The 23188-nt window shown below is 26.3% G+C and overlaps 1 protein-coding gene across 1 annotated transcript; it reads right to left on the bottom strand.

Annotated features, from left to right (window-relative positions):
- Nucleotides 1–14298: 14298 nt before the first annotated feature.
- On the bottom strand, nucleotides 14299–23176 carry LOC126905213 (uncharacterized). The gene is made up of 9 exons (XM_050684725.1): nucleotides 23008–23176; nucleotides 22732–22935; nucleotides 22203–22370; nucleotides 17809–17976; nucleotides 17504–17748; nucleotides 17330–17417; nucleotides 17139–17258; nucleotides 15881–17068; nucleotides 14299–14628 (listed from the first exon to the last, which is right to left on the bottom strand). Exons 1-9 carry the CDS (start codon nucleotides 23111–23113, stop codon nucleotides 14426–14428), a joined length of 2490 nt encoding a protein of 829 aa, XP_050540682.1. The 5' UTR covers nucleotides 23114–23176; the 3' UTR covers nucleotides 14299–14425.
- Between the last annotated feature and the right edge of the window lie 12 nt (nucleotides 23177–23188).

Genomic DNA, 23188 nt, shown 5'->3' with positions numbered 1-23188 from the left:
ATTATTACCCGCGTTGAGGCTGTGTTAAACTCGAGACCGCTGACCCCAATGAGTGATGACCCAAACGACACAACGTGTTTATCTCCTGGTCATTTTCTCATAGGTCAACCACTTTTAGCTCCACCAGAGGAGGTAGTCCCTGAAACTCAACGCACGATCACTCAACGATGGAAGTTGCTCAAGCAATGCCATCAAGCATTTTGGAAAAGATGGTCCGTTGAGTATTTGAATTGTCTTCAAATTCGGAGCCGATGGACTAGAGGCGATCGAAATTTGAAGGTCGGTGATTTAGTGATCATTAAGGAAGATCATGCACCTCCGTTAAGATGGCATCTCGGTCGCGTTGAAAGGGTATTTCCCGGTGATGATGGTGTGGTGCGGGTCGTCCAGTTGAAAACCACCAATGGATCGATAAATCGCCCAGTGGTGAAATTGGTGCCATTGCTGGCATCTTAGTTCTTATAGTTATTTATTTATTTGTTATCTGTTTTATTCTTTCTTGTGCTCTTGTGCTCTACCAACACATGTTTTCCATATTCTTTTCAAATACAATCTTACCACTTAATTAGGACCGCATCACGGGTCCCGGGTATTAACTTAAGTACCCATCTGGTTACCAGGCGTTACCCATTTATGTAAATTATTGTTATACCTCTTAGTTGTTAAAAATTATTGTTTCTTTGTATGTGTATTTTGTATGTTTATAAAATTATATATTTATGTAAAAAAAAAAGGGGAAGCACGTACCACACTGGCGAAGATATCTCCACCTTGCTCCAGTCTGATCCAGTCACAGCACAATGGATGGCTTTATCATCCAAAACCAATTGTGAAGACTATGTCTTCACCAGGGGGAGGATGTTCACGCCAGGCAGTAGTGCCGCCTCCGTGGTCAGCTGATACCACTGTCGGCCTTATCAGTGGAGCCGGTTCGGTGACCATCGGTCGGCGGCCGCCCGATCACGGTTTTCAGGTTTTTGCGTGTGCTGTTCGATTATTATCTTTTTTAACCTCGTTGTTGTTTTTTTTCGGTCGGCGGTGCCCCAACACATGCTTTTATTATGTCGCTCGCTCGGATTATTAAGTGGTGACTGTGTTGTTCGGTTATTCCTTTTATTATTATTATTATTGCACCGAATCGCATTTCGAAGGGTTCCTTCGCCTTGTGTGTGTACAATTGATGTACCGGCGGAACTTGTTAGACCATCATATTGCGGATCAAATAAACATCGGCGACTTGGCAATGTTAAACAAGAGGTGAAGAGAAAAATAATCAGGTCGGATCAAATCAAAATATTTTTATATATATATATTTAAGCTATTGTATGAAACATTGTTTAAAGCAGGGGACGCCCAAACTTATTATTATTATAAGCTAATTGTTAAAATATAGCATAATTAATTATTCCACTGCGTAATTATGTGAAACAATACTATTTCGCCTGCTTTTAATACTGTATATCCAGCATTATGTATCACTCATGAGAAAAGCGAATTCGGATAAGCTATAAGAAATAAGAAACTAAGGTTAATTTTTGCAATAATAGTTTTCTCTCTAGATTATATTGTTTTACTACTAGATCTGCATACATTGATATTACTGATAAACTTAAGAAATTTTCTATCGTGTGGGTGTTTTTACATTAATATTAAGTAGTAAAGTGGAAGTTCAAAGAATATCAGATAAGTATATCATTAAATAATGAATATTTAATATATGTTTGTTGGTGGATTGTTGAAATACTTGTATTAACATACGTTTTACAATTTTAATAATTGTTTTGATAGTTCAGTCATTTATATGAAGAAGAATATATGTTAAAATATGTCCCTTTACATATATTAAGTGAGTTAAGAGCCACTAGTTGAACGCCACTTGTAATAACCAATAAAAAGAGTGGAATGTAGGCAGTGTAAGTAAGTTAATAGAAGGATGTATAAAATGTGTGATGTTAAAATGAAGATATATTTAAGCGAAAGAAGAAAAATAATTAGTTATAATTTAATGTGTTTTTATTAGTTATTAATATTAATTGTAGTTAGTGTGTTTAAACTACTCTTACCTGATATATCTTGGCTGCAAATCAAGTTCCACAGTGTAAAGAGGAGAAGAATAGATTTAGGCTTATTAGATATTAAATAAGAAAAAAAATAGTTTGTTATATACGCATATATTGTAATTGATTTAAATAATTGTTCTAACATGAATTCATCTTAAGTTAAACTATTGAACTATAGTAAGAATAAAGACACCAAGTCACAATATAAAATAGAAAAAAAGGAGCAAAGCCGAGCACTTAAGTCTGAACGCCAGAGGAGAAAAATAGAAGTGACTCTTTGACGGTTGTCAAAGGGCTGAACAGATCCCAGAGGGCTCTTAGGTCTGTTATAGAGGTCGCGATTACACGTGTAACGAACTACACAGGTACCCGTGTTTTTACCTATGACGGGGTTAAATTCCGTGTAGTAAAAACATCCGTGTATACCCGGGCATTTAAATACCCGTGACCTTAACTACTCATATATTTAATATAATATACAGGGTGTTCAGTAAGTCAGGAAACGGGTTTCTATTGTTCTCGTTGTTTGTAACAATGAGAACAATAGATACCCGTTTCCTGACTTACTGAACACCCTGTATGATTTACCCGTATACCCGGGCTCCGTGTGTCCATGTATACTAAAATACCCGTTCACAATTCTTGGTTTTGACCAAGATCCTCAAATATTAAACTAGCACCTAACAGGTGAAAAATGTTAAATATATAATTTGTCAATGGTTTATCATGAATAAGAAGGATGAGTATAGGAATAAAATAGAATCAATGAACTGTTTAAATTTGTTCAGCTACAAGGTAAAAATAAGAATATACGGTGTATGATCATGGATGTTTTGTTAAAATGGAATGACTACATATGGTTCGTTGTAAAATGTAAAGTGAAGGGAAATCACACACGGATAACACTAACCTGAATAATAATTCTACTATGAAATGTGCAATAGTATTGGGGGAGGATTTTACGACCCTTGATATTTTATTGATTGTAGTTTATATAAGAATCAATGTGTGTAAGAATCAAATACATAAAATGCAACTATTACACGCCTCAGTGTTGTCGGTATGTTATTGGTAATCGTTGATGAGATGTATGAATTTATTTAAGTAATAAAAGAATATTACAAAATATACCCCTGCTTTTTGTAAGAATGTTCTCATGCTGCAATATATGATATTTTAATCTATCCAGGTATAAAAATGACAACCACAACCGTAACAGCACATAAAATTTTTGTTCATATTAAGAATAGGCATTTATTTTTATATTTATTGAATAAGTTTTATGAGGTAAAAATTTCGTTTCTGGACAGTTAAAATTATAAAAATGAACTAGTATTCTATAATACATTCTTTCGATTTAATATTCAGTGAAATTAAAAGTATTAGAGTTCATTGAATTAAAAACATTTCTATATTTTGGTAATAAAATATCTTTGTTAAGAAAGCTAAATTTATTTCTTAATAAATTAATTAGAAGAGGGTTTGTATATTGAAAAATTAATTTATCATAACCAACTTCGTTTTCTTCCGTGTTTTGTTCAATTATTAATTTAAAAAAAATGAAAATCTTGTATATGTGGGCACTTTTCTATTTCTCTTATTTGGCTCTATTTTTTGTATTCAGCAAATTGAGTTAATTTATTAATATGCATTTGATATAATTATTTGTTAAATCTGAAATAAAATATTTATAATTCTGTTAGGATTTCAAAATTACTATTACGAATTGTCGATGAAGGATTTTTTTTTTATGTTTTTGGTATAACTGAAATATCGTTTTGATTGTATGCTTAATAGAGGGTTTGTTGTAAATGTCTCCTGTTAGTACACAGCATTCTTATCAGTTGCTTGTTTGAAAATTATACTAACGTATTTATGAAAAGAAAAGAAAAATGAATTATAAAGCTAATTTATAAGTGATTAAATGTAATATTTTTAATAAAATATGGAAAATGAAAGCATTGTAATATATTGTTTACATTTATTTAGTGAGTAAAAATAAAAAATTATAGTGTAATTTATACTGCTTGTGATCTATTTTGCTGTATAACAGAAGTTTCGTAAGATAGGATAAAATTTATTTAATAATTAACTTATTATTTTTTGGATAGTATTCAGTAAAAAAATTGTTTGTTATTGGTACAGAATTAACATCAATATGTCATTTTTATATAATTTATTATAATTATCTGTGTGAGTTTTATGCATCATACAATGACTAATACTTGAAAATAATCCTGCTAATATTTTATAACTACAACCAAATGTTTCATATAAAATAGAGAAATTAATTAATGTATTAACACCCATTAATAATAATTTACCTATTAAAAAAATTCTAAGAAAACCTGTGGCTATTACATATATATATATATTCCCTATTACAGTGAATCATTTTTGTAATTTTTGTTCAACTAAACTTTCTATTGTATATTCATCGATAATAGATTTAAGTTTTAAATTTTGATTATATATACTGTATCCCATTGATTCTCTTGCTAAATTATTTTAAGCTGCTACAACTTCTGTTGGAAATAAGAGATGTTTTTTGAAATATTGCATTAAATCTTTTGGATATAATCCTGCATTCATTAAATAGTCAGGTGTTCTGTGTGATCAAGTGAATGCTGTTTCAGGTAATGATATTTGTGGTAGGTTAATTTCTTTAAAATGTGGAGATAAAGTGAACCAAACGGTTTCTAAGATATAGGCTGGTGGTAATAAGTCATTGCAATCTATTTCAGTTCTGTAATTAAGTATTACATGAGTTTTGGGCATTAAATATTGAGTATTATTTTGATAAATTACAGGTAATTCATTGAAACAATTAGTGGTTTTTGCAATTTTTACTTCTACTGATCTACATTTAATTATTTCTCCTATTTTAAGAGCTTGATAGCCTGGAGAATTTGTCATAATATAACTAAATTCTGGTAAATCATGTGAAGCTACAGATAGTTTTTGTAAAAGTAATTGTCTTTCTACATTGTATTGTTTCATAACTAGGTCTGTATACATAACATTTATGGAAGTGCTTATTATTTGTTCTATATAAACAATTTTTGTGTTAAGATAAGCTAATAAATCTACATTGTAATGTGAAATTGATTTTGTTTTAAAAAATTGTATGTATGTAATAATTACTAATCTAGGATGTGGTGTTGTTATAACTTCTATAGTACAAGCATGGGCTAATACTGTTTTTTGTAAAGCAAAAGCATATTTATCATTTTGTACTATGTAGGTGTATATTTCTTCTGATTAATAATTCTTTTTTGAAATTACTAATGTTGCTGGTCCTTCGTAGATAGTATCAAATTCATCAAAATAATAATTTTCATAATTTTGTGGGGTAAAAGGATCCCATTAAATATTACCTAATAATGCATCTATTCCGTGAAAATAAGATCATTTTAATCTAATACGGATAGTGTTATTAATATGTCATTTTTGAAGTCAGCAACAGCTATACCATCACTTCAGCGTACTTTATATTTTGCTTATACTACAACATTCTGCCATGTATTCTTTTCATTTGAAAAAGTTGACTGTCATAGTTTCCATCTGAACTTATTGATCCTGCTATTGTAGCTGAGAAATATTTTGTTTGATTTATTTTTAAATTATGTATCATTACATTATTATTGTTTGAAAAAGATAATCTTTGATGTATATCTTTGCATACATGGTGATAAATTTATTATTTCTGAGTAAAATCCTGAGCTTACCATTTGAGCGTCAGATAATGCATTTAAAGTTTTATCATTGGNGCTATTGGTGATAAATTTATTATTTCTGAGTAAAATCCTGAGCTTACCATTTGAGCGTCAGATAATGCATTTAAAGTTTTATCATTGGAATTTTGGTTATGTTTGATGGTGTTGGAGCTTAACAATCACCTACTGATAATGTGCTGAATGAAGTTATATTTTTGGGACCATCACAAGCATAAGTTATGAATGCATTAGAGTATTATGGAATAAAACGAAAGATTATTATGAGAATTAGTGGTATGCTTCTTGAAGAACTATATAGGTTCATTTTTAGTGATCATATTTTTATGAATGTTAGTAAATTTAAAAAAAAATAGTTTAGATATTTCCTTATTTAATGATCTTTGAGTGAGAATTCTTGTCTATTGTAATATGGTTTCTTTCGCCCAATATGAATGACATCCTCTATTAGTTTTTTATTTAATTTTATTTCTACTGTATAATTAACATAATTTAATTTAGATATAACTCTAAAAGGTCCTCTATATTTAGAAGCAAGTTTGGGTAATTTATCAATTTTATGAAATGGAAATTTGATTAAAACCATTCATTTGGTTTGGTGTGTAATGAGTTAATTTGTGCATTTTGTCATAATAAAGTTTTTGTTTTTCTTGAGCATTTTTAATATATTTAGGTATTTTATCTCTAACTTCTTTTAAAGCTTGTTGTATATCATAAGGAATAATTTCCAGATTTATTTGATTATCAATAGTTAAATTAAAGTCATGTAAAATATAAAAAAGAGTGTGATTTGTTGAAGTTTGTGGTGTATTATTATAACTAAAAGTTATGTATGGTAAATAAAATGACCATCTGTGTTGATTATTATCTTTAAGATAATGTCTTAATGCTTGGCATATAATTCCATTAATACGTTCAGTAAATCCTTGTGTTTGTGGTGAATAACTAGATGAAAATATTTGCTTAATACTAAAATTTTTGCAAACTTCTGCTAAAGCATTGTTTTTGAAATGTTTTTCTCAATCAAATGTTAAAATACGTGGTACACCATAGGAACTAATGAAATTTATTAATAAGTTGATGACTGAACTAGAGTCAGCTGCTTTTGTTGCTTTTGTAAAGACATATTTTGAACTTTGACATGTAAATACTAAAATATATTTTTTACCATTACTGCTTGGTAATGGACCTAGAAAATCTCTGGTTAAACGTTGTAGAGGTTGACAAATAAGTAATGGAATTGGATTTAAACATCCTGCTGGTTTAGTTGATGTTGGTTTATTGATTTGACATAAGTGACAAGTTTTTATATATTCTGTTACATCTTTAATTAGATTAGTCCAAAAATATCTTAATTGTATTTTTTTATAGTTTTACTGATTCTAGAGTGAGATGATTATGGAATACTATGATGATTTTTTATAATATCACTTACGAGAGCTTGTGGTACTACTAATAAATTATTAATATTTTGTTTTGGTATAAATTGTTTTAAATACAATATTTTATTTATCAATGTATATCTTCTAGACATTTTCTTAAATTTATTTGGAACATCTTGTCCTTTTATAGCTTTTATTAATTCTGAACAAAATTTATCTTCAGTTTGATATTTTATAATATCTATGTTATTTGAAAACTCTATGTCTTCTATATTATTGATGAGAGAATTATTATCATTAGGTCATTGTTGTTTTCCAATTATATTATAATATAAATTATTTTCATATTTTTCAATATTGCTTTCATAATTATCATTTTTATTGTCATGACTTTCATTAGTCTAAAATCTAATTATTTTTCTTACATTTTCATATTTTTTCTTCAGTTTCCTCATCATTAAAATCTGATTGTACATTTTTTCCTAATTGATATCTAGAAAATATATCTAAATGTTTTTTGTCAATTTTTAAAGGACTTTCTTTTTTTTTTTTTAATAAAAGATTTAATTTTTGTTTGAATGTTAGAAATAATTTTATTTGTTTTTTCTGGTTTTTGTGGATAACATATGAGAATATTAATATTTTGCTTATTAAGTAAAAATACAAAGATACAAAAATCGTATCTGTTGTATTTTATATAAAATATACACGAATTTATTATATTATTATTTCTAAATTTATTAATTATACACACACATTGAATAAATACATTTTTATATGTTACATAGAGGTTAACTCACAGAGATATATACAGTGTTACCCACCTTACAACAGTATATTTTATTGTATCCCATAAAAGATGTTTGTTTAGTAAGTTTATGTCTGAAAAGGCTATATGTCTATAATTGTTTTGTAGTGCTTCCTTTCTTAAACTATAAAAACTATAAATAGATCTAAATANTGTAGTGCTTCCTTTCTTAAACTATAAAAACTATAAATAGATCTAAATATCATGTAGGTGAATTATGAAATTGTTTTACTATTAGACAGTGTATTATATTTACTTCATGATTAATTGTTACTAATTGTCTTAATTGTAAATTGTATATATGTTCATGTATATATCATACTTATTTTATTATACATATCCTTTATATGTAAAAAAACATTCTACATCTGTCCCTAATAAATAAAAAAAAAAAAACAACGGTTTAAAAAATTAACATGGGGATGAACTATAAAAATGACCCACCCATCCAAAATAAAATAAATACTATAAAACCATATTAACAGAGAGAAAAGAGCTTCATAGTTGAGTTCAACGTCAGTAGTTTTTGTTCTCTACAATAAATAATACAATATTTTCAAAACAAAAAGTAAACATATATTTTGCAAAAACAAAGTAAGATAATTATTTTATATTTATTGATATTATTTTTTATTCTAATTATTATTATTAAGTTTGCATGCCACGTAGAGAATAAGCTTAAACAAATAATTTTTTTTTTTCAAATTAGATATAAGTAAAATTATCATATTCATTATTACATTACTTATTACATTTAATTTTTACTTTTTAAATAACTTATATTAATATTAACTTTAGTTTTTTTAATCAAATATTAATATTCTTTTTATATTGAATTTACCAATAGAATGTAATAAGTTATAATTAATAAAATTATCAATAATGCACGCGCTTACATTAAAATAGCACTTCATAAGATTTATAGTAAAAATATATCTATATAACCAAAAAAAATACTATGTATTATTAAAAAAACACTAATTTTGATAATTAAATTAAATGATTAAAATTCATTGTATAAATAATTATAATAATAGAAATTTATATTTAAGTTAATATTTTTTTTTAGTTTGTATAATTTTTTTTTTGCATTAGACTTATATTATTTTTCTTTTAAACTTAACTACAAAACTTCAATCTATTCACATATTTTGTGTAGTTTTTGTTAGTATTACAATTGGACCATTAAAATGCACTATTCACACAATATGATTAACTATTATATGAAAATGCTACAATCAAGATCACCCAATGATATTAAAATACTTGACTCAATATTTTTTTGTTATTTCATAACAAAATAAATGTCAAAACATCAAATAATATCGTCTCAAACGATTTAGCAACACTAAAATTATTATTATTCCCATTTCATTTAAAGAATTATTTGGTTACTAACTATAGTCAATTTAAAATATAATAAAATCATTAATTATGATTAATGATTTTAATATGATATATCCAATAAATATCAAGGACAATTAAATTTTTCAATAAAAAAAACTTGCTAAAGAAGGGACACAACAGAATCTACAATGAAATATTTACTGAAGAAATTATAGTTGCATAAATTATTGTGACTCTGGGCCAGTAATTGTAGCCATCACAGAAAAAAAAAACTAGAGGTTTTCCACCTACTATCGACTTTAATGAAATACCATCCTTAAGACTCTGTCAACAAAAAGAAATCAGTCACTATAATTTCATCAACTGAAACACAAAACAACTCAAGAGACAATATATCAACTATTATAAACCTTTAATATGAATATACAAATCCAAAACGAATCAAAAACCCAAAAGAAGAAAATATCTAAAAAAGAAAATAAAAAACAAAAAATGACAGCAAAAAATATATGATCCTAGTAGTACTAACATTAATTGCAAAATGAACATTTCCGAAACAAAATAAAACCATTATCTCATTGCATTCATATCAATAAAAGTAAAAAAAATGTAATCGTAAGGTGATTTTATATGTATATGAATCCAATTAAATATAATAGCTTATTTTTTATTTATATATCTTTATATTTTTATATTTTTAAAAGGATAATCATAATCATTAGTATATTAAGTATTATATAATTTTTATCATCAAATTATGAATTATTAATAAATCAAACAAATTGTATACATTTTATAACATTTATATTAATCACTAATTTTAGTTTACTTTATAACATTTTAATTATATGTTTATGAAACATTTTTTTTTATGCGCAAATTCATTATTGTACTTTTATAATCATTATATTTATAGATTTTTATAGTATATCTAGCACCATTTAATACATTTATTTCATTTTATTATACTATGCATTAATGTTATATTAATCAAATTATATTTTATATGTATTATTGTGCAAAGCTCTAGGACGCTTTCAATTTTTATTTGGGTGCTTATTTGTAATAGATATTTAGCACTTATAATTTTATTTTATTTATATTTTTATAATGATGAATTTTCTAATAAACCACATTATAATGGTAGATGATAGATATAAAACACCAATACCAGTAAGTGACATTAACTCAAATTAGTAGAATAATAGGTAAACCCTTTAAGTTTAATTGACTAGAAATAAGAAACATTTTTTAATGGAAATCTAAAACATAAATTTTCCCCCTCAAAAATAGGCATATAAAAGAGCGATTTTTAGCTCATTCGTCACCTTATTATTTCTAAAAATCTGGTCATGAAGCGTCTCTGCACCAGACTGTTTCGCAATTGTGCTCCCTCGGACTTAGAAACTTTTTCGTAATTGGTGTTTTTTTATCTAACTCTCTCATAAGTAATGTAATTAAAAAAATAACTTTACTTTTTTTATTTTTATCTTTAAATGTTTAAGAATTATAAAGTCAATTCAATTTTTTTAATTTTATATTTTGTGATTTGTTTCGATTCAGAATTTTTTTTAATTCTTCAATTGGAGTGTCTATTTAATAAGTGCATTTCGAAAATCTATCTTAGCACATTTAGCGGTTAAAACTATTGGTTAAGCAATATTTTATGACATTTCACTGAGGAGATCGTAAAGTGTATCTTAAATTTAGATAGATACGTGTTTGATTGATTGCATATGATACTGATGGTTTGTTTAAATCATTACCCTAGCACATCTAGCAGTTAAAACTGTTGGTAAACATTAGTTTGTAATGTGTAACTAGTGATTGGTTCTCATAATCTATCTGGTTCTATTAATTTTTGTTTAAACGTATAAAAGAACATACATATTCAGATACCAAGTATAGAAAGGAAACTAAGTGAAATAATATTTCAAGTTTAACCACTATTACAAAATTATAAAAATATATAAGTAAATAAAAGTCAGTTCTCTTGTTATTTTTCTTCTTGTATAATAAACGATCAAGCTACCTGGACATAAGGTAAGAAATTATACTTCTAACCATGTCATAAAAAAAAATTAAGATAAATTTAAAATAAGTCATGAATAATTTTTATCGTGGGAATAATAGAATTGCTTCTCGACGTAGATGATTTTAAAAATTATTATTAACAACTGTTTTATCATAATTAAAATCGCAATTGGACGTGTGTAACCTAAATGTTTCATTTGTATTTATCATTCATATAAAAAATAATCAAGCTATTAAAGCTTGGCGCCCAACAATCGAACAGTTGCATTTTATGTATACACACATTGATTCTTATATATACTACAATCAATAAAATATCAAGATAATCCATTGACAAATTATATATTTAACATTTTTTACCACATCCATTCTATTTATATAATAAAAACTATACATCCCACACTCTCTTTTCTCTTCTCACTTAATTTTTATGACTATTACACCCTTTCTTTTTTTTTTTCATGACAATTGAATTTCAAATTTTAAGTCTTGGATACTAGATTTTTTTAAATAATATTCGCTTGTAATTGCAAATAATAATCAACAATTTTTTATAGTAATGATTACGATAAATGATATCTTATATATTTATATTTAATAAAAATTTTGTACTCTAACATTTACCAAGCCAATATTTTTTAAAACAAATCATATTTTATTTAATAAAGGACTTTTCAATTATTATAAATTTATTTATATTATTATAATACAACTTATTTATAGATAAACAAGGTAAAAGTGATATTGGCCGATAAGATGTTACCTGATCTGGTGGTTTACCTGGTTTTAGTAACATTATGACCTGAGCTTTTTTCCATAGTTTTGGAACGTATTCAGTTCGTAAAATTGCATTGAAGATGTATGGAAGATAAATAATCGCCTTCTTAAGCAATTCTTTTATCATTCTCGGGCTGATTTCATCGTAACCTGGTGCTTTTTTTACATTGATGTTGTTATCAATTTCTTGCGCCACTTCTAATGGTGAAAAATATTTTATTTTCTCCCGGTTTCTATCTAATTGTAAACTATGAGTCCGTCAAGTTCTGAGACTATATTATTAGGTTTAAATACAGTCTCTAAGTAACATGCATATACTTCAGCTTTTTCATATTCACTTCGTGCCCACGTGCCGTCTTTGCGAATAGGTGGCACGTGTGTTAAAGGCTTTTTTAGTCGTTTAGTAGCTTTCCACAGAGAGTAGTCAGTATCTTGGGTTGCAGAAAGTTCGCTCAAGTAAGTTTTAAAAGTTTCGTTTTTCATTTCTTTTATTTTGTTGTGGAGTAACCGACTGATGTGGTTCCACTTTTTTTTGTCAGTAGGATGTCTCGTTCTATGCCACGTTCTCCTAGCTTTTCTCTTTTGTTGTACCAACTCTCTGATTTCTATTGGGTAGGTGATCTCTCGTATTCTTTCTACTGCAGCNGTTTCTATTGGGTACGTGATTTCTCGTATTCTTTCTACTGCAGCCTTAGGTGTTGCAGTTTTCACTGAGTTAATTATATTATTGGTAAAATTATGAACTGCCAAGTCAATGTCACTGGATGTTTGAAGTTTAACGGAAAGCGAAAGTGAATTTTCAAGTAACGTTCTGAATAAATCCCAGTTAGTTTTCTTAGTCGTTAAAAATACTTTTTTTTGTTTCATAATAACGTTTGTGCTTTGAGTGAGTAGTACGGGTGTATGATCGGATGTTAACTCATTGAGTCCTTCAACTTTTACATAATTAGAGGAAATACCTTTCATCACGTAAAAGTCTAGTAGATCAGGAATTTTGTTAACGTCAGAAGGCCAATAAGTTGGCTCTCTTGTAGAGACAGTTAAATGGTCGGTTTGACGAGGGAAACCCTTGGGCTTTTCACCCTTTCTGAGAGTCACTCTCGTAGGAGTTGATTCGGTCACTTAAGTACGACCGGATCATCCAGCAGAGGTACGGAGACACCCAAAACGCGTCCAGCACTCCGAGGATGTGTGACTATCACACGGAGTTAAACACGTTTCGCATGTCCAATAATACAGATGTTCAATAATATTATTGAACTAAAAAAGAGGTTTTCATTAAAAAAATCAAGTTCTGAATATATCCACTATATAGTATTAGATATATCTAAATATTTGAAAGATACTCGAAAATCTAAAGTAAGTTACTTTTTTGTAAACTGAAAAAATTGAATTTTAAATTTCAAAACGCCATATTATTGAACAGCAAACCATAAATTTCAAAGGTTATTATTTTCAAATAATCCACTTTTTCCACTACTCCGGTGACTTAGTAGTCATCGAGTATTTTGTCACCAAAATCTTAGAAAAATGTTAAAAATAAAAATTCTTTAGAAAAAATTGAGGTACCTTGTTTTTTCAGTCTATCTTTTACCATATTAATAACATTTATTAATTATAAACTCATCCCACCAAATTTATAGTTATATTCTTTACTTATTTAGTTAATGAATATACCGTTTTTAATATTTAATTTTATAAAAAATTAGTTCTAATTCCCGAATTTTTTTTCTTATAAATTATGAAATTCTTACTATATATTTACTATTAAATCAAATATATTTTTAATGTAAAGAATTTAGTACTTTTTATTTCAACTTTATCAAGTTGCTAAATATTGCTGGTGGCTTACATTCTCATAGTTTATAAAATACTATTCCCAAATGTATATAAATTGTAGAATCATTTATTTCATATTTAAAATAATTTTTTTCTAATTGAGAATTAGTAATTTAATTTTTGTATGATCACGATTTTATAATTTAACACGATAATAATTTACTTTGACAATTTTGATAAAAACAACGAACTTGATAAATTTTTTTATGCAATCTTCGATTAAACTTTTTTTTCAGTTAAATAATTAAATAGTTTTTACAATTACATAGTATATAAAATATCGAACACAATTTAAATGTTTTAAATCTAAAATGTTTAAAGCTATTTATGAGAAATAAAAATATTTTTTATTATTATCACAAACATATTATTAAATTAAAAATACACATAAAATAAGTTCAAATAAAAAAAAATTATAACATAATAAAATTTATCTAATTAATTTTACAGGTCTTCATTAGCTATCAATTCAATATGAGAGTTAGTATCATTATCAGGTTCATTAAAATCCAAATCCAATACTTGTCTTGATTTTTTGAAATACCATATTCCAAGAGATATTATATATTTTAACGTTACAATCATGATGAATAATGCAGCAATACATTTTAAAATTAATAAAACACTCCAATTGGGATTTTTTTCATCTGTAGAATAAAATTATAGTATTATAAAAATTAAAAAATGGAGTGAAAAAGTGTAAAATACAATACATTTTTTTATTTTTAGAAGTTAATAAATTCTATCATTTATAAAATAAATTTGGTCCTATTCCATCTCTTAGTTCCAATTAAAATAGTATCAACTACAGGCAAACAGTGTACTTTTAGGAAAACACTGAACAATAACATTGATACTGTTTACGAGTTTAAACAACATTATCTAAGTTTAAAAATTTAAGTACAGTCGGGATCCACCTAAGTGAAGTTGAGGCTTTTTTTTATATTAAAATTAATGACTTATGTTAATTAATAAAAAATTATTCTGACTGAAGATGTGTTCGAAATAACTTTTTAAAATTCGGGGCTCAATTCATAATTGTTGGAATACTTTTAGTTTTTTAATCATATAATATACAAAATAATTAAAAATTTTATTTTGAATATGGAAAAAAAACAAGTCTTCTATGAATAATCTTTTCGGAAAAAATTTCTTTTTTCTGTGTTATTTAATAGAAAAAAGTCCTCTTTAACGATATATTAGAAATGATCAGAGTAACTGAAATTTGGATTTCTACCTTCTTTGAATGTATACTATTGATTTTTGGAGAACAAATTTTTTTAGTCAGTCTATTACATATACAGGATGATTTTTTTATCATAATCTACTTAATTAATTACACAATATAAATAATTTAAATATTTTATTTTTGTTTTCTTTAAAGTTACACATTATTCTTGAATTATTAACTATGTAATACTTTTTAAGATCATATCTTATGCCTTGTAAGGGTGAAAACTGTGTTATTTTGAATAGAAATGTATATTTTGAATTTAATAAAATGTTTGAGTTTTTAATTTAATAGTAAATGACATTTGAATTGTTAATATAACATTATTAGTTTATTAGACATAAACATTTAAAGATTCAAATTTTTATAGAAGCAGATACTATGTTTTGTGTCAAAAAATTATTAACCAACTTTTTTGGGACCTTTTGTTTTTGTACTTCAAAAATCAATTTTTATTAGACATTCATGAAATTGGTTTTTACTCTCTTAAAAAATTGCTAACAGTGACATATCAGCTTTTGGATAATAGCCAAAAAATTAAATGATAAATTACATTGATTAGATATTTTTAAAAAATGCGTTTTCAAAGAATTATTGTCATTAATATTGACGTTTTGTAAAAGTTATTAATAATTTTACTGTTTTGTTACACCAAAAACAATGCTTACCTGTTTGTTGTTTTGATTGTTGTATCATCCAATGTTCTGCTTCATCCATGTGTTTGTTGATTTGAGTATAGTTTAATTTAGATTTGTTATGTAGTCCGGATGAGTCTAGAGTTAAATTTAAATCTATATCTTTTGAACTTCGATAAGATGTTATTGTCGGATTATTGAATTGTGAGATCACGTCATTATGACGTGATAAACTTTTTCTGGAACTATTATTCAATATATTGTTGCTTTTTGAAGTAGTAACATTTTCAAGAGATTCTGGTAATTGAATAATAATAAATTCTTTATTTTCTTTGGTTTTAATATCAGAATATTCAAAGACATTGCTGTTTCTATTTTTGTTTAATTTATTTATTGATTGTTTTGTTGTCTGATTTGTAAAACTGTTGTTTATAAATTCTATCGATTTGACTGTTGTCAGTGTTTCATTCATAACAAATTGATGATTAATAATTCCTGAAGAATTATTTAGAGGATAATGTGTCCATTGATTTTGTTGAGTAACTTTATTGGTCGAATAATTAAATTTCTTTAAGTTTCTAGGAGTAGAATATATCGTCGTATTATTATTCACGAAAGGATTAGTAAAAGTAGGGTTTTTAACAGAAATTGAGGTATTGCTAGGAAGAAATGTAAATTGAGTGTCCGGTAAAGAGGTCGATGTGATTATAAATGAATATAGAGAATTATTCGTGATTGGAATAATTGTAGTAGTTATATTTTTTTGTGCAATTTCTCTACTGGCTGAGAAATTTGTTGTATGTATTACACTTGCAATAATTTTTGTATCATTATGAATTGTCTTATTCAAGTTAGATTCAATGGTTAATTTACTGTTATCATTAATTTTAGGCCAATTTGTAACTGGTATAGTTACTGTAAATGGTTTTATTGTTGAATTTGTATAAGGTATAGTAAATGGAAAGGTGGGATAAGTATTATTTGAAGTAGGAATTTGAACAATAGTAGTAGAACTTAAATTAGATTTTGATATTGTATGAACACTATTTGATACATTCCCAATGCCATAAACGTTAGATGTAGAAAACAATGTAAAATTTCCTGATTTATCTTTAATGCTATATGGTTTTTGAGTAGTTAGTCCATTGATTCTAGAATTTACTGATATCGTCGCCTTTGTTGTAGACAAGTACATCTTAACAATTTCTGCCGTTGATTTTACTAATTGTAAAAAAACAGTACCTAGAGAAAATATTTGAATAAAAAAAAATATATTATCGAATTTATTTACTATATGGACAATGTGCATCGAGGTCTGAACAACAATTGTCGTTGCTATGGCATTCCCAATCACACGAACAACCATTTCCACTAATAGATATTCCACAATTATCAAGACACGAATTAAACTCTACAAAAATAAAAAATTATAAAACTAATTTTAAATCGAACAAAATAAGTTCTATTAAAAATTATTTTTACCATCTCCATCATCATGTGAACAACTTTCACCCTCGGCAATTATCAAATTATCAATCGCAGCCTTACAACTTTTCCCTTCAATTATTATCTATATATATATACATCGATAAAAAAATTTAAATTATGTAACTACTTTATTTTTTAGAAAAATTGTCCAGATAATAAAAATTATACGTTTGCTGCTATATCAAGATGATACAATCCTATAATGGTTCGTCCTTCTCCTTTATTTGACGACCAATGAGGAATTCCACCATAAGACACAATTAGCGCTGAGCGTCCATAATTGTCAGTGTTTACAATTTTGTATGAGAAAATAAGACATCTCTGTTTATCTTTAACTGGAGGAAGTTGGGGAGAAACTAATTTCCCAGAAGTAGAAGCGCCATAATTTCCAGTATCCAAAGATATATAGTTTCCTACAAAATATCTATTTTTATTTTATTATACAATACATGGCGCCAAATAGGAATTCATACCAGAAAAATATTGAGAAGGACCAGGTTGGACATGCCGTCTTGATGAAAATATAAAAAATCCCATTTTATCAGCAAACCAGTCAATATCATTGTAAATATCATTTTTCCACCCACAAAATCTTTCATCGGTTGATTCAAAGTCACAGGAATGAAATAACTGTTCATTTTCTAAAAAACAAAAAAACTTGTAGTACAATTTTTAATCTTAGACAGATAGATCATACAATGTTTATAAATCTTTTATTTTATATTGATGATTAAAAATTATAAAAAGAAATGATTCAATTCCAAGTTACAGATACTTGAAATTTTATATTTAATTTTAATGTTTTGCTACGAAGCCTGAATTAGGAGAATGAATAATTTATTTAGTACCTATGTCTTAAAAATTTGAAAGGTTAAATTTTTTAATTTTTTTTCTTGAGATCATATAAAAAATAGTCAAATTTTTAACAGCAAAAATTATAACCCAGCACAGGGGGGTTGCGTCACAGTGGTGACGTGGCATAGTTGGGTCAGGTATAATGATATCTGACAGTGATAAAAATCACTATCATATAAAACGCTTCGATGTAAATCTGTAGATACTGTTTAATTTTAAAAATTGGTAGATTATTCCAAAAGTTACATGATCTCCTATTTCCTTATTTATATCCCGATTACTAGTTTTATGATTTACAAGTGTAATATATATTTATATATATATATACAGAATGATCAAAATCTGGTAAGACACTCATTTTCTCAGAAATATTGAAAATTTTAAATTTTATTATAGAGAAAAAATATCAAGTTCAAAAAACTGTACAATAATATGTAGTCAAACCATTATTTTTTTCGTCCCTTCAAGGATACAAACCCTTATTCATGATTTTCTTAAATAGGAACCCTTATTTTTAACTTTATAATATGATAGAAAAAAAATTTACAAACAATTTTGTACTTATAATTTTTTTTATCCGATTAACCATTTGTCCGTTACAGCTTGTTAAAGTTAAGTGATTTTAGGCCAAATTTCTATTATCATTTTACTGTATTAAATACAGAAGTCATTATTTGCTGTTGCATAAACCAAATTTTATTAATCAAGTTATGACAGGTAAATTAGNTCAATAAAATATCAAGATAATCCATTGACAAATTATATATTTAACATTTTTTACCACATCCATTCTATTTATATAATAAAAACTATACATCCCACACTCTCTTTTCTCTTCTCACTTAATTTTTATGACTATTACACCCTTTCTTTTTTTTTTTCATGACAATTGAATTTCAAATTTTAAGTCTTGGATACTAGATTTTTTTAAATAATATTCGCTTGTAATTGCAAATAATAATCAACAATTTTTTATAGTAATGATTACGATAAATGATATCTTATATATTTATATTTAATAAAAATTTTGTACTCTAACATTTACCAAGCCAATATTTTTTAAAACAAATCATATTTTATTTAATAAAGGACTTTTCAATTATTCAATTATAAAATCTGGTAAGACACTCATTTTCTCAGAAATATTGAAAATTTTAAATTTTATTATAGAGAAAAAATATCAAGTTCAAAAAACTGTACAATAATATGTAGTCAAACCATTATTTTTTTCGTCCCTTCAAGGATACAAACCCTTATTCATGATTTTCTTAAATAGGAACCCTTATTTTTAACTTTATAATATGATAGAAAAAAAATTTACAAACAATTTTGTACTTATAATTTTTTTTATCCGATTAACCATTTGTCCGTTACAGCTTGTTAAAGTTAAGTGATTTTAGGCCAAATATCTATTATCATTTTACTGTATTAAATACAGAAGTCATTATTTGCTGTTGCATAAACCAAATTTTATTAATCAAGTTATGACAGGTAAATTAGCTATAAAAATTTACTACGCGCTAAATGAGTGATAACAATAATAGATTCAAACCGGGTTTTCAGTGTATTATTAATAGCTAAGTCTATGGTTTTTTAAGACTAAAGGATCTAACAAAAATACCGGTTGCACTGCCATCGATATTATGAAACTTAATAAATGACAATATTTTTTTTGGAAGTCAAAATCTTTAATCAATTGAATCGTTTATTTCAGAAGCCCCATAAATGACAAAAATTGTAAAACTTTTTTTGTATTTTCTTGTATTCTATTAGTAGACCCATCAATTTGTGCAAAAATCTCATATGTTCGTCTTATTTATGCGGCTAATCGCATCTTTGGAATAATTTGTTTAGAGCAGAAACCCTACAAGTGACATCTCAAATGAGATTTCTGCACTAAAATAATTATATTATCATTTTTTTTCAAATACAATTTATTTATAAATTTAATACTTAGTAACTAAGTATAATAACTGTTATTTACGTTTACGATAGTGGCTACAAAATATTGCCCGCTTACTGTTGCTATGCATTACTGTAGCAGTATTTAGGCGATACGCACACAAAATCAGTGTTATATATTTAGTGTTAATTAAGCTGTTTATTTCGGTTATTTTTTTCATTTACTGAGTCTTAAAATGTCGAGTGAAACTGAATCTAATGAAGATATTCCGAATAAAAGAAGAAAAGGTGTCCATTCAAAAACTTACAAACGAAACAGTATTAAGGAATCCTGAACTCACGGAAAAGAATATGTAAATTATAAAGATAAGAAAATTTGTCAAAAAACTCCTCCTCATGAAATAAAATGCAAATGCCCTGCTAAATGTTTTAAGCTTATCACGAAGGAAGTGTTGAGTGATATTTGGACAAAATTTTAATCAATGGAAAATAAAAATAGTTAGGATATTTATCTACAATCGATGATAGAAAAAAAGAAATTAAACGTCCTACAAAATCTAAAATGTTAATACCAATTATAGAAAATCGTAATAAGACAAATAATATGCACGTAGATGAGATATTAGATCTCCTGATCTGCCAACTACCAAAGCCTACTCTACTGGGAAAGTTCCAATAAACAAAAAAAAAAATTGACGACTTGAAAAAGCTCTCGGAATATACTACAAACTATTCAGATTTCTATAATATTTTTTTGAGTTGGCCAACATCAGCTGAGGAGGAAAGAATGGACGATTCAGATTATGAAGAACAATAATAATAAATTAAAACATTTTAATATGCGTAAAAATTTTTTTTTTGATACTTTTAAATATCTGCTTGTAATAATTTAATTTGTAAAAGTTCATCAAAAGTCTACTTTGTTAATTTTTTCTCTAATTAAATTTATTAATACCTTAAAACTAGAAAATTAATGTTGTAAATGTATTTTATTGCAGAAACACCATAACTGCAAAGAGTAAGGGTTTAAATTTACCTCTTCCCTTCAACCTTGGTGAGTATATGAGTATATGAGTATATTCAGTGTTTTGTATTGAACATTCCTTTACTTCCAGGAAGGAAAAAAAAAACTTTTAGGAAAATGAGAAGTTTTTATTAATTTCTCAATAGTTTAAATTTCTGTACTTAAGAGGTTTCTGAAATAAACGATTCAATTATAAAACGTAAATGGTTGTTCGGATAAAAAAAATTATAAGAACAAAATTAATGTAATTTTTTTTTTCTATCATATTATCAAATCAAAAATAGCGGTTCCCATTTAAAAAAATTATAAATAAACATTTTTATCCCTGAAGGAATAAAAAAAAATTTTATCTAACTTCATATTATTGTAAAGTTTTATAAACTTAATAATTTTTCTTTTTACAAAAATTTTAAATTCTCAATAGTTTCTGAGAAAATAAGTGTCTTACCAGACCCTATGTGTGTGTGTGTGTGTGTATATATATAAAGGGAAATGGTTTTATTTAAAGAAAAGGTATTTCAAATGAAAAAAGTTTATAAATAGTATTAATCATAAAAAATTAGTTTGATCCAATATTTTTCAAAAAGTTATAGCATTATAAAATTAAAAATATAAAATAGAATTTTTTTTATTAACTTTGATGGGCAGGTAAAGGGTCAAATTTATAAAAAAAATATACCAAATGATAGGTAAAGACATCAATTATCCATAAAAAAAAAATTATATTGATTTGGTTATTTTTAAAAAAGTTATGGCAGTAGTTTTAAGTAAAAAAAATTTCGAAAATTTCGAAAATTAGCTTTTTTTATATTTATAATTTTTTTGGAGGTTTCCCCATTTACGGGGAACGAGGGAATTTTTTTCAATTTTTGAGGGTAATGTCTTCGACTAGATACGATTTGTGATCTTTTGACGTATCGTTGAAAGAAATCCGTTCGTTGAGAGCTAAGAAAAAGTGGTAACCAACACAAAAAAAAAAATCATAGTAAAACTAATACCTTCTCAGCTTCGCATCGAAGCTAAAAATTAAAGGTCTTTTTTTTAAAAATAACTTGTGTATCGTAACTAAAAATTTAGAAATCATACCTCTACAATCTTTCAAGTCTTCATTCCATGACAAATTTTCTGTACAATATACAAAATTTGGCCCATCTAAGGTATATCCAAAATTACAAACTAGTTCTAATTTTAGTCCTTGATCCACAACATTGATTCTTCCATTAGATATTTGTGGTAAAATTACACATCCAGGTCCTAAAAATTTGTTTGTAAAAAATTATAACCACAAAAAAATATTTTTAATAAATATTATTATCAAGGGCACAATATGATGTTCAATAAATATGTAGTTAGTGAAAAAAATCTTAAAATACTTAATATTATTAATATTTAAGTGACATCTTATCATCTGATCTATCTTTTCACTCACATATTAATTCAATTAGCGCCAAAGCATATTTAACAATTATTTTGCGTTGCAACATAAAATAATTACAATTAAGTTATATTCGTTATTTTTTTTTAAATTATCAATGGAATAACTTCTGATAAAAGTTAATTTTCAAGTCGTTCATAACTAATATAACATATTTACATTTCAATATAAAATACATACTGGCACAAATTGGAGCTGGACTATCCCATGCACCTCTAATACAAGTAGCTAGTTCATTTCCATGGATTAATTTATAAGGCCAATTACAAGAAAATCGAGCAACTCTGCCATTTGAACGTAATTTTACTCGACCATTTTTTAAACGCAATTGTGAGCAACGATGTCTGTGTATGTATAAATCTTCCGAATAATAACCTACGGCAACTAAAAATAATGTTCGAAGAATGAAACTAGAATTAGTTATTAGATATTAAGGGTTAAATTATAAAAAATTACCATTAATTAAACATACAGCCAAAATTGCAAAAAAAATATTCAATGAAAACATCATATTTACTGATTTATTGTTAACGTCATCTAATATATAACGATTAATGTCCATGCACAAAACATTTAATAATAATTCAAGTCCAATGTGTAATACAAAAGATTACTGTGACATGGAAATTACATACCT

Source organism: Daktulosphaira vitifoliae, unplaced genomic scaffold (assembly GCF_025091365.1).
Source record: "Daktulosphaira vitifoliae isolate Bord-2020 unplaced genomic scaffold, ASM2509136v1 Scaffold_4, whole genome shotgun sequence".
Classification (NCBI taxonomy): Eukaryota; Metazoa; Arthropoda; class Insecta; order Hemiptera; family Phylloxeridae; genus Daktulosphaira; species Daktulosphaira vitifoliae.
The sequence above is the reverse complement of the archived record's forward strand: the minus strand, read 5'-3'. Positions and strand labels throughout refer to the sequence as shown.

Coding starts and splice junctions, on each gene's coding strand:
- LOC126905213 (XM_050684725.1), bottom strand. CDS start 23,113: ATGGACATTAATCGTTATATATTAGATGACGTTAACAATAAATCAGTA. Junction 22,371..22,731: donor TCCAGCTCCAATTTGTGCCA/GTATGTATTTTA, acceptor ACAAATTTTTAG/GACCTGGATGTGTAATTTTA. Junction 14,629..15,880: donor ACAATCAAAACAACAAACAG/GTAAGCATTGTT, acceptor TTTATTCTACAG/ATGAAAAAAATCCCAATTGG.